This window comes from Acartia tonsa, chromosome 11 (genome assembly GCF_053477335.1).
Source record: "Acartia tonsa isolate MP-2025a chromosome 11, ASM5347733v1, whole genome shotgun sequence".
Taxonomy (NCBI): Eukaryota; Metazoa; Arthropoda; class Copepoda; order Calanoida; family Acartiidae; genus Acartia; species Acartia tonsa.
The window spans coordinates 34926139-34939650 of NC_137270.1; the positions used below are offsets into that span (position 1 = coordinate 34926139).

The 13512-nt window shown below is 33.8% G+C and overlaps 2 protein-coding genes and 1 non-coding gene across 14 annotated transcripts in view; 1 reads left to right on the forward strand and 2 right to left on the reverse strand.

Annotated features, from left to right (window-relative positions):
- Positions 1 to 13512, reverse strand: part of LOC145331016 (COX assembly mitochondrial protein 2 homolog) — a 95519-nt gene that overhangs the window by 60063 nt on the left and 21944 nt on the right. The gene's annotated exons all lie outside the window — the stretch shown is intronic.
- Cul4 (cullin 4) overlaps positions 1 to 13512 on the reverse strand; it is a 43160-nt gene that overhangs the window by 7708 nt on the left and 21940 nt on the right. Inside the window, exons 2-15 of the mRNA XM_080175610.1 lie at positions 12896 to 12965; positions 12522 to 12704; positions 12176 to 12301; positions 11661 to 11806; positions 11118 to 11204; positions 10630 to 10699; positions 10067 to 10144; positions 9507 to 9626; positions 7502 to 7613; positions 7322 to 7388; positions 6710 to 6815; positions 5008 to 5091; positions 3431 to 3505; positions 898 to 971 (exon numbers count right to left, since the gene is read on the reverse strand). Of these exons, the coding sequence (XP_080031736.1) occupies positions 898 to 971; positions 3431 to 3505; positions 5008 to 5091; positions 6710 to 6815; positions 7322 to 7388; positions 7502 to 7613; positions 9507 to 9626; positions 10067 to 10144; positions 10630 to 10699; positions 11118 to 11204; positions 11661 to 11806; positions 12176 to 12301; positions 12522 to 12704; positions 12896 to 12940 (1373 nt within the window). The 5' untranslated portion in view covers positions 12941 to 12965. The remainder of the gene's footprint in view (positions 1 to 897; positions 972 to 3430; positions 3506 to 5007; positions 5092 to 6709; positions 6816 to 7321; positions 7389 to 7501; positions 7614 to 9506; positions 9627 to 10066; positions 10145 to 10629; positions 10700 to 11117; positions 11205 to 11660; positions 11807 to 12175; positions 12302 to 12521; positions 12705 to 12895; positions 12966 to 13512) is intronic.
- On the forward strand, positions 8967 to 9053 carry TRNASTOP-UCA (transfer RNA opal suppressor (anticodon UCA)). Its single transcript has one exon. It is a non-coding gene; the product is annotated as a tRNA-Sec (tRNA).

The following is a 13512-nucleotide window of genomic DNA, read 5'->3' on the forward strand; positions in this document are numbered from 1 at the left end:
TCCATCCAGTTCAAAGGGAATGGAGAAAGAGAGGGGGTGAATCTATCCGAAAATAGTTATGATCGAGATCTTCCTTCATCAAAAAAAGTGTGTGTGGGGGGAGGGGGGGGTGGGGGTGCGTAATGATATGTAACTTAAACAATAAACAGTGAGCAAAACAGTCTAAATATTGAGCTAGATTCTTGATTTTGGTACATAAGCCTAGCCCTATAGGTACCTACTACATCTAAATGGTAAAATTTTTTTTTTAAATTTATTTTTAAGTTAGGTTAGGTAAGAAAAACCCTGCGGAAATGGGCGAAAATTGGGTTTTAGGACTATTTTTGTCTATTTTGATGTAGAAACTTACCTTTAATTGTTTTTCTTAGGTTTTTTCCCTTGAAAACACTATGTCTGCACACAAGGACATTACTTAAGATGATTCAGCAAGTCTGGGACCGACCCTAACGGGCTAGATGGGTGGCTCGCAGGAGTAAAATGCATTTTTCTAAAGTTTGTGTGTCATATATCAAATATAGGTTTATTAAGTTTTGGTCTTAAATAATGTCCTTATGAATAGACATACATTATTCAAGGAAAAAACTTAGGAAAAAACAATTAAAAGTAAGTTTTTACATCAAATTACACCAAAACAGGCCTAAAAAAAACATTTCCGCAGGGTTTTCTTACCTAACCTTAAAATAAAAAAAAACAATTGAATTTCTTTTTCATTTATATGTAGTACCTATAAGACCAGGCTTATGTACCAAGTTTCAAGAATCTAGCTCAATATTTAGACAATTTTGCTCACTGTTTAAGTTTAAGTCAAACTTTTTTATTACCCCGACTAGACGATTTTTTCTCTTGCAATATTATAAAATTCGGAATCATTTGAGACAATGTTATTTTTTTTTTTACCTGAATAGAACCATGATTTTGTCCAGCAGTCTTTCCATTTCTTCCTCTGAAGATTCTTTGTTTCCAGCTCTCAACTATAAACAATAAATCAGAGATAGATCAAAAATAATGATCACCGATAATTTGCATTAAGATGTGCTGTAATATCCCTCAAACTTCAGGGATCTAAAGAGATAAGACAATGGTCGATAAATTAATGTACATTGCCAATGATTATAAACAAAATTACCCATTCTGTAGATTACAATTAGTTTGGAAACTCAACTTAATGAACAACCAATCAAAATTCAATAACAATCACTAAAGTTGTTAAAGCGACAATTAAGAAACGTTATTATAAATTTTTTGGGACTTGTGTAATAAACAGCTCAATGTCCACTCCGTCCCTACTCAAATTTAATTAAATTTAATTTAATTAAATTGTAATATGTATATTTCCAAATTTCACACTTTTATTCATTAATATTTATCTTATTCACTTTGTCCGTCAGTAACGAGATGGGGTGGAAAGTGATTTTCTCAGCTGCTATTGAAGATTCACTGTCAAATACAAAATTTAAAGGTTCGTATGTCTAATTTTTAAGGTTTCTCGATTTCTGCGATTCATTGTATATTCTTTTCTTGTTTTAATACAAACTAGCGTCTTCGCCCCTAGCCTCTAGGGGCTTTTTTTCCCCAAGAGGTTATTAAAAAAAAATTGGAGCTGCCCCAGTATCAATTTCAAAGTTTTCGGGGAAAAAAATTGCAGCTGCCCCAGTATAAATTTCAAAATTTTCGGGAAAAAATAATTGTATCGGCCCCAGTATAAAATTCAAAAAAAAAAAAAAAAATGTTTTTTTATGGTTTTGGGGGGGTTAGGAGTGTCCCACCCCCCAAGAAAATAGCTTAAAACCACGACAGGACCAATAGGTATATACCCTGAAGAGTAGAATCAGATCGGTTCAACGGTTACCGAGATCTTAAGGGAAAGACGGACGGAAGGACAGACAGACGGACGGACAGACATCAAGCTACTTTGTATTATAGCTAAACACATGCCTAAATTACTTTTTCCGTTTGTTCAATTTTGTGCTTCGCTACTTATGGATGTTGTCATCATTGTTGTTAAAAAGGCGCGCATTAAAAAATGTTCGAAAATATGAATGAAATTAAACATTATGTACATTGCATTAATTGTAAACAAAGTATGTCATTTTTACACGAGAAGTCGTCGTTTAAAAAAGTACAATCTACAATACTAAGTAGCTTGATATCATAATCTGTCCGTCCGTCCGTCTGAAGCTTAAGATCACGGTAACCATTGAAACGATTGGATTATACTCTTCAAGGGAATATATCTACTGGTCTTGTGGTGGTTTAAAGTTATTTACTTGGGAGGTGGTACATCCCCAAGCCCCCCCCCCCCCAAAAAAAAAAAAAATAATCCCCTCAATTTTTTAAATCTACATAAAAAATTTCACAAATGAAGTATGTAAACATTGGTCTAGGGATAAAAATTCTCAATTTAACTAAGATGCGATAGCCCAACCCTCTTGGGGCGAATCCGCTAGTATACCAGGTTGTCCGTCTGTACCGAAGAATCTCGCTAACCGATGAACTGATATGGTTCTCCTTTACAATGTAGCTTCTCATAGAAAGTTTTATAACTTTTTATAAGAGAAATCGTCTCCTCCCTAACTCTTTTTTTTTGCTTTTTCTTTTTAAAACAAAATTGTAAAATGGCTAAGAGTCGACTTCACCCCCTCCCCCCAAGTGTCCTTAATAGCCTCTAGAGGTGTAGCCGCTACTTAATCTGACATAGTAATGCATGAGGAAACTTTAAATTATCATAAAAATATGAATTTGTACCTATCAACAAATCTTTATATAGCATTCATTATAAACAAAGTAACTTCCCATAAACAATTATTTAAATTTGTGTAATATTTTTAAGTACAAACATTATCAGATAAGATAATGAATCAACATTCATGACCATGGACAATGGACGGACATTGATAGGAATCCTGCAAATTTTGAGAAGAGGGAGGGGGGGGGGGGGGAATGGATTGTAAATTAGAGTGGATACAAAGAATAGAAATTTTAGGTATTTGTAGGAACAAGCAATGTTATCAGTCACAACTTTTCATTTACAGAATGAAAAAGGGAGGAGTAGGTTGCGCTAAAAATCCGTAAAGGTGTGAGTTTTAATGCTTAAAAATATTAGTAGAACGATAATATTCAATAAATATGTGTATTTCTTATTGAACTATAGACAACAAAAAAATTCAAAAAGTTAACATAAATATTTTTCGTTCTACTACTGTTTTTAACTTAAAACTCACAACCTTTACGGATTTTTAGCGCAACCTACTCCTCCCTTTATTTTTTCTTTATTTGGGATGTTAGTGATTTTTCGTCAACTGTTTTATCCCTTTAGATTCCTGAATTGTTTTGATTAATTTCAAAATAACTTAATAAAATGTAAACATTTAGATTCTTTTGCTCTCTCTTTTGCAGACTAAAAAATACCATTATTATTTTTTTTACATACCTTTGAGTCGACAAATTTAGCAATCATTTCCGCGGGCTTGTTCTGTCTCTGGTTAATAAATGCTTCAAATGAATCCTGAAAAAATATGAACTTAAAAAGATGTATATCTCGTAAAAATCGTCTGCCTTATATGTATATTGTTGTAGGCGATTTTTAGATGACCAAAAATATAACTATCACCTTAGGGAGTATTTATTGTCATGCGAAAAAGCATTTTTTTACTAACGCCTGTCAAAACAGAAATATCATTGTAATAACGATCACAATTGACAGATGAATATTAATCAGACAGAAAAAAACAATAGAATTACAGTACTGTCGCTTTGCATGGAAATTGTTTTAATACCTATCTATAATACAATGTAGCTTGATGTTTGTCTGTCCGTCCGTCCGTCTGAAGCTTAAGATCTCGGTAACCAATGAACCGATCGGATTCTTCTCTTCAGGGAATATACCTACTGGTCCTGTGGTGGTTTTAGGCTATTTTCTTGGGGGTTGGGACACCCCCATCCCCCCAAAAAATCAAAAAATCCCCCCTCATTTTTTTTTTTTGCAGAAGATTTCCTTGGTCCTTTTTTTTCGCAGAAGATTTCCTTGGTCCTTTTTTTGAAGATTTCCTTGGTCCTTTTACGAATTTCGCCAAAAAAAATTTTTTATCTCCTCTTGGAGCGAAGCCGCTAGTATATTACAAAGTGGAACTCAAATAGAAACGGTGGGGTGTAGGGAAGGGTAAACGTAGCTGCAACCTAAAAACTTTGCCAACAACCTCAAAAACAGCGAAATATGACGGATTTATGCGGCTAACTCTCTTTTGCCTTAACGCTCCACATTTAAGCTTTCATTTCTTATTTTATTCATATTCAATACAATGATCTTTACTTGTATTTTCAGTGTTATATACAGTGTTTCGGAGCCGGAGCTGGGAGCCGTGGAGCCGCCATATTTTGCCGGAGCCGTAATTGTCGTTAAAAACGGCTACGGCTCCGGACTAAATAAATTGATTTTTTTACAAATTATAATTTGGTAACTCTGTTTTGTCATGTGCAAATGCCCTTTTTGAGTTTTTCAAGTCCATTTTTATCAAAAATTGAACTTTTAAAACCTTCAAAAGTCAAAAATTAAAATATTTTTTTTTATGGGGAAAAACTTGACATAGGTATAGCGCTGGTTATATATCAGTGTATTTTTCAGTATTATGTAATTACAATCACGAAAGATATAAAAATAAAAATTAGGGCAACAATAAAACAAGGATGACATCATCCATAAGTAGTTAAGCTAAAAACCATGGAATTTAATTGACTTGAATAATCATAACAATGAATAGAAAGATAGTTAATATAATACTTTAGAAAGTAAGGTTTATGTCTTTTTAAGCATGGCCGATAGACAGACGGACGAAACAATATATAACATAGATACGCATTTGTAAAAGGAATTTAAGATTTCAGTTGTCTATCTTCAAAAGCAGCCGTGTGAAAATAATATTTTTCCCATAGCGTTAGGACGGACTGACAGACAAACAAAGCGAAGTATAGAGTAGCTTCGCTACTAAAAAGCATATCGTATATCTTTACCTTGAGAGCTGTAACAAACTTGTCATTATTTTTGAAGCACTCCACAAGAATGATGTCCAGCTTCTCTTTAAATTCAAGTAACTCCTAAAAATATATATATTTGTTCAGCTTCGGATCATTAAGAAGGAACGGAAGTGAACTAGGTATTATTACCTATTACCTAATTCGGGGCAGGATTCTCCTTAGATTTCAATTGATCATTTAGCGAAGCCAAGTGCATCATCTGCTTGTAATGGGATGCAATACTCTGAACGTCCTCTGGTGGATATTAGGTTAAGTAACTTCCAACATACAACCAACCCTTTGATTGCACAACCTTTGTCTGAGAAGTTCTAACTGTGCTTGGTACTGAGTTGCACCTGTTTATGGGCAAAGGCATTCACCCTACTCTAACTATTTATGTCACGCACCTGACAAAGTAGCAGTAAATAACATTTTTAACGTCTTTAGCTATGAGGCGTTGTCGGCCCGAGATTCGAAACATTCACCTCTCCGACGACGAGCGGATGCGCATTGTGTTGAGCCAAGGTCGCGGGTTAGACAAAGGGAACTACTGATAGATCCAGTAAAACCTTGTGTTGTGTACATAAAGAAACATCTTTGAAAGCTAACAATTCAAGTAAAGCTTCCTTTAAACATGTTTTAAGAAGACCAATTTTCTATTTTTCTATTCTTGTTTTATTGAAAATTGTTAAAAAATCGTTACAGCCGTTTACGATATCTAAAACGGACATACATTAAACTTACAAAGACATCCAGTTACTTTAGTAAATAGGATTTTAAATTAAAGAACCTAGCATCTAGAGGCTTAGTATTCGAAGGGACAGAGAAGGGTTACTAGATTACTCGTACGGGCGGGATTGCAGTACCGGACCTTATCGACTTGATGTACTGTCCAGGTCCTGGTCCAGCAATCCAGGAGAACTAAGGATGACTAACGCACCCTTCTCTGTCCAAACACCCAAGGATATTAGGCTAAGTAACATCCAACCGACAACCAAACCTTTGATTGCACGACCTTTATATGAGAAGTCCCACTCTGCATGGTACTGAGTTGCGCCTGTTTATGGGCCAAGGCATTCACCCTACTCTAACTATTTATGTCACGCACCTGACAAAGTAGCAGTAAATACCACTTTTAACGTCTTTAGTTATGACGCGGTGTCAGGCCGAGATTCGAACCTTACCGACGACGAGCATATGCGCTACGTGTTAAACCACGGTAGCGGTTTAGAGAAAGAAAGCTACTCACATATCCCATAAAACCTTGTGTTATGTACATAAAGAAACAACCTTGAAAGCTGACAATTCAAATAAAGCTTCCTTTAAGTTTAAGAAGACCAGCTGAAATTTCCTATTCTTGTTTTATTGAAAATCGGTTCAGCCGTTTACGGAATCTAAAACGGACATACATTAAACTTACAAAGACATCCAGTTACTTTAGTAAAAAAGGATTTTAAATTAAAGCCTTTTTATGTCCCAAAATTATTTGAACCATCTGCTATGCACCTAGCATCCAGGGGCTTAGTAATCGAAGGGAAAGAGAAGGGTTAGAAAAATAGCTTACAACCACCCCAAGACTTGAATCAGGAAATAAAACATAATATAGAACCCAATTGGTTTAGTAGTTATCAATATCTCAAGCTTCAGACAAAAAATCTTATATAATAGGATGACATCAAAGAAAAAAAACTATAGGTACCTGAACCATAGTTTTGTCCTTTTCTGGGTTGATAACAATCACTTTGCCGCGTTTCTTTACATATTCCGCCATCTTGTTACATAGATCTGACTGTCCGGTTTTTACCCTATAAAAGAAAAGAAAACTTAAGCTAAGCGCTGCATTTCTCTAAACAAAGGCATTTCTGACAAGGAAAATTGTTCAATCCTTATATAAGAGATTGGTTGATACTTGGTGATTGACTAACAGGTGCGCCCAAAGCATTCAAAAGAGACCAGGGAAATAGCTTAAACTTTAACAAAACTTATATCTGAAAATTGAATAGCCTAAAACCATCCCTTGACCTTTGTGAAGCTTACCCAAAATAGAGAACCCAATCAGTTCAGTAGTTATAAAGGTCCTAAGCTTCAAACAAACAAAAATTTCTATTTCATAAGTTTATTCAAAAGAATGGTCTGTACGCATTTTATTTTGTAAGGAGGGGCTTATTAAGACATTATATAAGAGATAGGTAGACGTTATTGATTGCTAAGATTTATGGATGTTGTCATCCTTGTTACAACAGTAGAAAATCTGGGAAAATCCCCTTGCCGTTCTAAAAAAGGTTTAAAAAGATGGATGCAGTGCCTATACCTGCCGAGAAGATTGTACATGAGTTTTAAATCCTGTATCCGATTTTCTTCCATCAATATATCCAGTCCTAAAAAAATTAAGTAATGATAAAATTTCATACAAAAAATGCATATTTGAAAGGTACCTATTTATAACATTACAGTAATTAAATGATTTTTGGTGTTTAAAACGACACCCTACCCTTACTAAGAATTGTGGGAAGGTGTTCTGCGATCAGCTGTTTCTCCACAATGTGGAAAAGCTGCCATTTTGTGCTGGTGTCCAAGTAGTAGTGTAGCCTCTCTCGTTCTTCCTGAATAATAAAATAATATTTAATCATAAATCTAGGACGTTGCTTTGTGAGTATGTATGTGACCAAAATGGCTGTCCTGTAAGGTAAAGTTACTTATAAATTTGGGGGAGAAGGGGGGGGGGGGTAAGAATCTCAATCCTTTCAAGAGAAATAACCCCAAAAAAATTATTTCCTTCCATATTTTTAAATTATATAAAGTAGTAAGGATTTTTTTATGTAGTTTAAGATTTCGATAACTACTGAACCGATTGAGTTCTTCATTTAAGCTTAACATAGTTCCCGGGATGGTTTTACTTTTAGGCTTTTTTTTCTGATTTAAGTCTTGGGATAGTTTTAAGCTATTTTCTAGCCCTGTGGCATCTGCCGATCAAATACAGAGCCCCTAGTGGCTAGTTTTAAATACAAAGTAGTAAGGTTTTTGTCTGTTTCTTAAGATTTCAATAACTACTATACATATTGACATCGTTTCCGGGATTGATATAGGCTATTTAATTTTTAGATTTAAGTCTTACAAGGGATTAAGGCTATTTTTTGCTTCACCTTCTGCTTATGCAGAGTTTCTAGATGCTAGGGGCGCAGCCTCTAGTTTTTTGACAACTAAAATTTACAACAGTAATATCATACTATTTTGTCTGTCCGTTAAGATCTCAAACTGAAAAACTTATTATATTTTAGTGGAGCTTATGTAGGTACAGGACACGTTATTTTTTTTCTTATTGTAAAATTGAAGATATCCTTGAGGCTAAGAGCGCAGCTGCTAGTTATTTAAATGAAGTAGTATTGACACGAGTACTAAAATATTTATATTACGCAAAAAATGCACTGCAAGATAATGCTACGCAAAAGTTATAGAGGGCCTTTGAAATAATAAATTACATTATATAAGATAAGTTTTAAAATATTAATTTATTTGTTTAATGAATTTAATAAATAAAATTAAATAAATTTTATTTTTTGTTAAAATATTATTGAATATTACGAAAGAATTTTAAAACTAATGCGTAATGTTTATTTACTTAAAAAGTGTACACTTTGTAAAAATATAATACTAATATTTAATGATGACTTTGATTTATTTATACAACTTGATTTCATTAGTTTACTAAATCGCCGCTAGATGACTCAAGTGTTGAATTTCATAAAATTGTAGTTTTCTTCTTATTACTTCTTTTGTGCATCGATTTATTAAATAATTTTGAAAATTAAACATGGAAATTTATTGATTACACGGCATAATTTAGAAAAGCTAGCAATTCAACTTCAATTTAATTGAAATATTGCGTTTTTTAGTTGTGGTCAATGAGAGAAAATAGACAATATTTGAATTAGTAAAAGATATAGCTAAATTCAATTGTCCAGGTGACCTTCAGTGGTCTGGGGTGCAGGCTTCAAACCTGTAGGCGTCGAGAGGCGCAGTGGTTCGATTCCACCTCCTGGGCGATGATAAATAATCAGAAAACAAACGATTTTGTTAAGAAACTATCAATAAGTTACTACCTAGAGATGGACTTTAAAAGTAAATACCTAGGTATATCCATTAAGCAAAATTAATCTAAAATAATATTTGAGGGGCAGGTAAACGGGCCATCAATTACATTAAGTGTTTCCGGTTCCCCCCCTCCCCCTCAAAAAAAAAATCAATTAAAGGTTTCGTGATTTTTCCCCCAATTAATTTCGTTGTTGGTTTAAGCTGGCCATAAACCGTCCTTCGACATATATATTCCGTAATTAGATAGTTCATACAATACAATACTCCTTCGATACTACTTTATTGCAACATAGTGGCTGCGCCCCTAGAGGCTATGTATTTTAAGATTTAATTTAGCCTAAAACTAAGAAAAGCATTCCTGAAATCAATCGATTTAGTAGTTATCGATGAATTGTGTTCTTTACCTTTAATCTTGTATCAACATGTTGAAGGTAAGCAGGGGTATCCAGTTGGTTGACAAGCTGTTGGCCCTCAGAAGCGTAAAGCTTCTCTGTGGCAACCAAAAACTTTTTCTCAAATGCTTCCTAAAAAAAATTATTAGTGCATCTTTACAGTTAAGTCAAAAGTAAAAACTTACCTACATTTAACAAAATTAGATGTTTTTAGAGTGCCTATAAAAATGACGTCCTACTGGCCTACCATTGGTCAATTTAAAACTGCCATTGCTAAATTAGTCTGCGTAGTGGCCTATCATTGGTCTGTATTTTGTATGTATATTAGGAATTTATAAAAAAAAAGTTCTAGCTATGCCTATATAGGATGTTTCTTAGTTTTCAAAAACACTTAGTTTACACTGTGTCCCCCCCCCCCTTAATTCCTATTCCCCTTTCTTTCTCTTCTCTCCTTTTTAGAATCTGCAAACTAACATATTTCTGTTATTTATTCATTAAGCTTGATACTAATAAACTTAATCGTCCTAGTTTTTCTTTATTATTCATCTATTAAAATGTGATCGTAAACTTACTGCATAAATTTGAAGATCTGACATCATTCTTAGCAAAGATTTGAGCAAAGATCTGTCAATCATATCACCATGTCTCTCCTGCAAATATAGATTAATAAAATTTTCAACTTTCTAAACAATAACTATAAAATGAGCAAAAAAGTACAGATAAAAATTGCCTCAATCTATATCAAACAAAAGACAAACATAAAATATACCATAAACATATAAACATTCTATTACTTAAAAGATCTACCTACTGGAAATTAGTTTTTGATTAATGAACAAAAAAAATCGGGGAAAGCCGGCAAAAATTTGCCAAACTTTCAAAGACAATCGCAGAAAACTTTTTAAGGTCCAGTGTTTTCAGAGGTTCCTTGGGCCATACAAATGAGAAATCATTAAACATTTTTTTGTACCTAACTAATAGAAAAGGTAAAAACTAGATACCAAAATTCAAAAAAGCCAATAAATAGTAACATTTTATAGTCAAAATGATGGTTTTTAAACTATAAAACCTCACTTTTCATTTAACGCAGTGTTAAAAAGAATGAGAAGAGTATGGAAAATGAATGTTTGTTTACCTGTTCAATTATCATGAGAATTCCATCGACTGTTCTTACTTGTACAACTGCGTGGGTCAACACGTACTTTCTGTATTTATACATTATATTCATAAATAAATAGTAAAGGTAAGTAATGGAGAAAATCCGGGAAATATAAGGGTTTCGAAAAAATGCTAGGTATCATACTTACTCTTTTATCATCTTTTATAACATACAGATAATATTATAAACAAAAGCTTCAAACAAAAAAAATCTTCATACATACCTAAACTATTTTCCAGCATGGCTTTGAAACCGATTATTATCCGATGGATAAGAAAAAATTCACAGCCACACTGAAAAATAATATATCGTATCGCATAATATTTGTAAGCCCGTGCTTTCGACATCTCGGGGCTATCAAAACTTGTTTTAACCCGCGGAATACAGTTTATAATACGATGCAACTATTATTGTTCTTCTAATAAAAAACTGGTGAGTAAAGTTACAAGTTAAATATAAGTTTCCTGAATGTATCTAAGCCCAGGTCCCAGATGGAAAGGACGCCGGGATGCTGCAGCACGTAGGTACGATCCAGGTACAAAAATATCGACCTAAAATAAAACATGTTAAATAAGTTCAGAGAAAGAGGACACAATGGACTATCCATTATACTAGTCCCCAAAGTTTTCTAATACCTTTACTTATTTTTGCCTTAACATCTTTGGTGACTTTAGTGAATTTTAATTAGTTGTCTCATTAAATTGAGTGTACAAACGTTTCAACCACTAATTTTAATCTACCGAATGGGTAATTTGTGTATCGTCATTGGGGGATGTACATCAATATATCTGCCATTGCATTATCCCTTTGAATAGCTGAAATAAATTTCATAAAGATTGAGTTATTAAAGTTTAAAAGTCGATAGTATTTCATTAAATTCGGATAGTGCGAATTTGAACCAACCAATTTTAGCAAACGTTGAAAGAAAGTATTATTTAAACTTTGGGTACCAGTATAATTTACAACCCAATTCCCCTTCCCTCCCCAAATATCGCCAAAATATTTACCTAGACATGATGATCTGTTGACAATGGTTGGACCATGCCTCGTTCATTTTCTTCATAAATATAAGTTTATCCATGGATTCTCCCAGAAATTGCCCAACTGTCTCCTCCACGTGTTTCTCTATCAATCCCTTCAACTGTGCATACACCTAAATAATATATAAAATAAAGGCTTTGGATTAAAGAATATTTAACCCGCGACTGTTAAGTACCAAGGTAAGCATCCACTGGTCGTCGGCGGGAGTTGAAGGAATTAAATTTCTTTCGGTCCAAACCACGTCATAACTGTCTGTTTAAAGTTGTATCTACACCAGCTGTGTCAGAAGCGCGACATTAACATTAAGAGTAGAGGGAATGTCATATTTCATTATCATTCCCACAGTTAGGACTTCTATACATAGGTCATGCAATCAAAGGGTTCATTGTCTGTATAGGTTGGAAAGCTTGTTCCTTAGGACCAACTAAAAGGTAGTTCCTTACTTATACATTAAGGTTTTGAGGATAGGTAAACAGCTAACCTTTTCTGCCTGTCCCATACTGGAAAGATTTTCCACCATCTGGTACAGCTCCTCCAAGCTTGTACTGATGGGCCGTGATGTTTGTATGGCCAACACGGCGTTCTGTAACTTCTCCCAACTTCGTTTCTGTAAAATATATTGAGTTTTCTTAGTATGTCTGAATGGATTTATCATAACTTGGATCTTACACCAGATTATTATATAAATGGATATTATCTAAAACTACCTATTTTCTTAGATAGACAAGGCGGGTTTTTTTGAGACCACCGGCCATAAACACAACCTCTTTATATTTACCAAATGTGAAATATTATAAAAGTATGTTTAATTGAACCATAAATTCTACCTCAAAATCATCAACCGGTTTGACCTTCATTTTGAAATTTTTGATGACCAACTTTTTGGCGGGTGCGCGGCGGGTCCCGTTAAAATCTATGCCCGGGCTGAACTGGGAGAAGTTTTCCTGAACCCCCTCCATACTCTCGACTATGTTGCCAATCTTCTTAGAAACGAAGTTATCGTCCTCAACCTGAAAATTAAGTTTATGATAAATTATAGCGGCATGGGTTGAGATGGATCAAACAAAAGCTTTTAAAACTAACAGCATATAAAATCATATTGAATGAAAAATTATTTAGTATTTACCTGCGACTGTAGCGTAACACGTAGCGCATCAGTTACTAGTCATATGAAATTTGATGTATTCCCAAGTACACTCACCTTCAATCCTCGTTTCTTCAAAATAGAATCTTCCATTTCGCCCATTGAGAACTTTTGTTCATAACACTTTTCTGAAACAAAAAACATAACATAATCATTATCATAAATGGCAACAAGCAAAAATAAATACAGTCTCTTTTACATTAGATAAGTATAAAAATAATAGTTAGAATACAACGGTTAGAAGCCGTCTAACTTAAGATTCTAGGTTTATACAATTAAAAAAAAAAAGATTTTGGATCAACTGCAGTTCGAGAGTTTGAGTTAATAAAATATGATCTAAAATTTAAAAAAGAGAATCTTACAAATTGGCATATCTATGATCGATAGCGGGTTATATAGCACATTTAAAGCAACACAAATACAGAGCAGCAGTATGGAAAGTAGTTTCAAAATCCAAGTTAAGGAGTACTGATGACGATAAGTTATAGCTATATTGCACCTGACTGTTAAAAAAGGGAATCGTATATCGTTACATAAATCAATTCTAACATGCCTAGAGAAACCAAAAAGAGCAATATGTTACGTACGGACTAAATCAGATTATAAAATAGCTTAGCTACTAATACAGATTAAGTTTTACCGCAAAAGTTTTTTACGTACTTTCTTTTACTCTA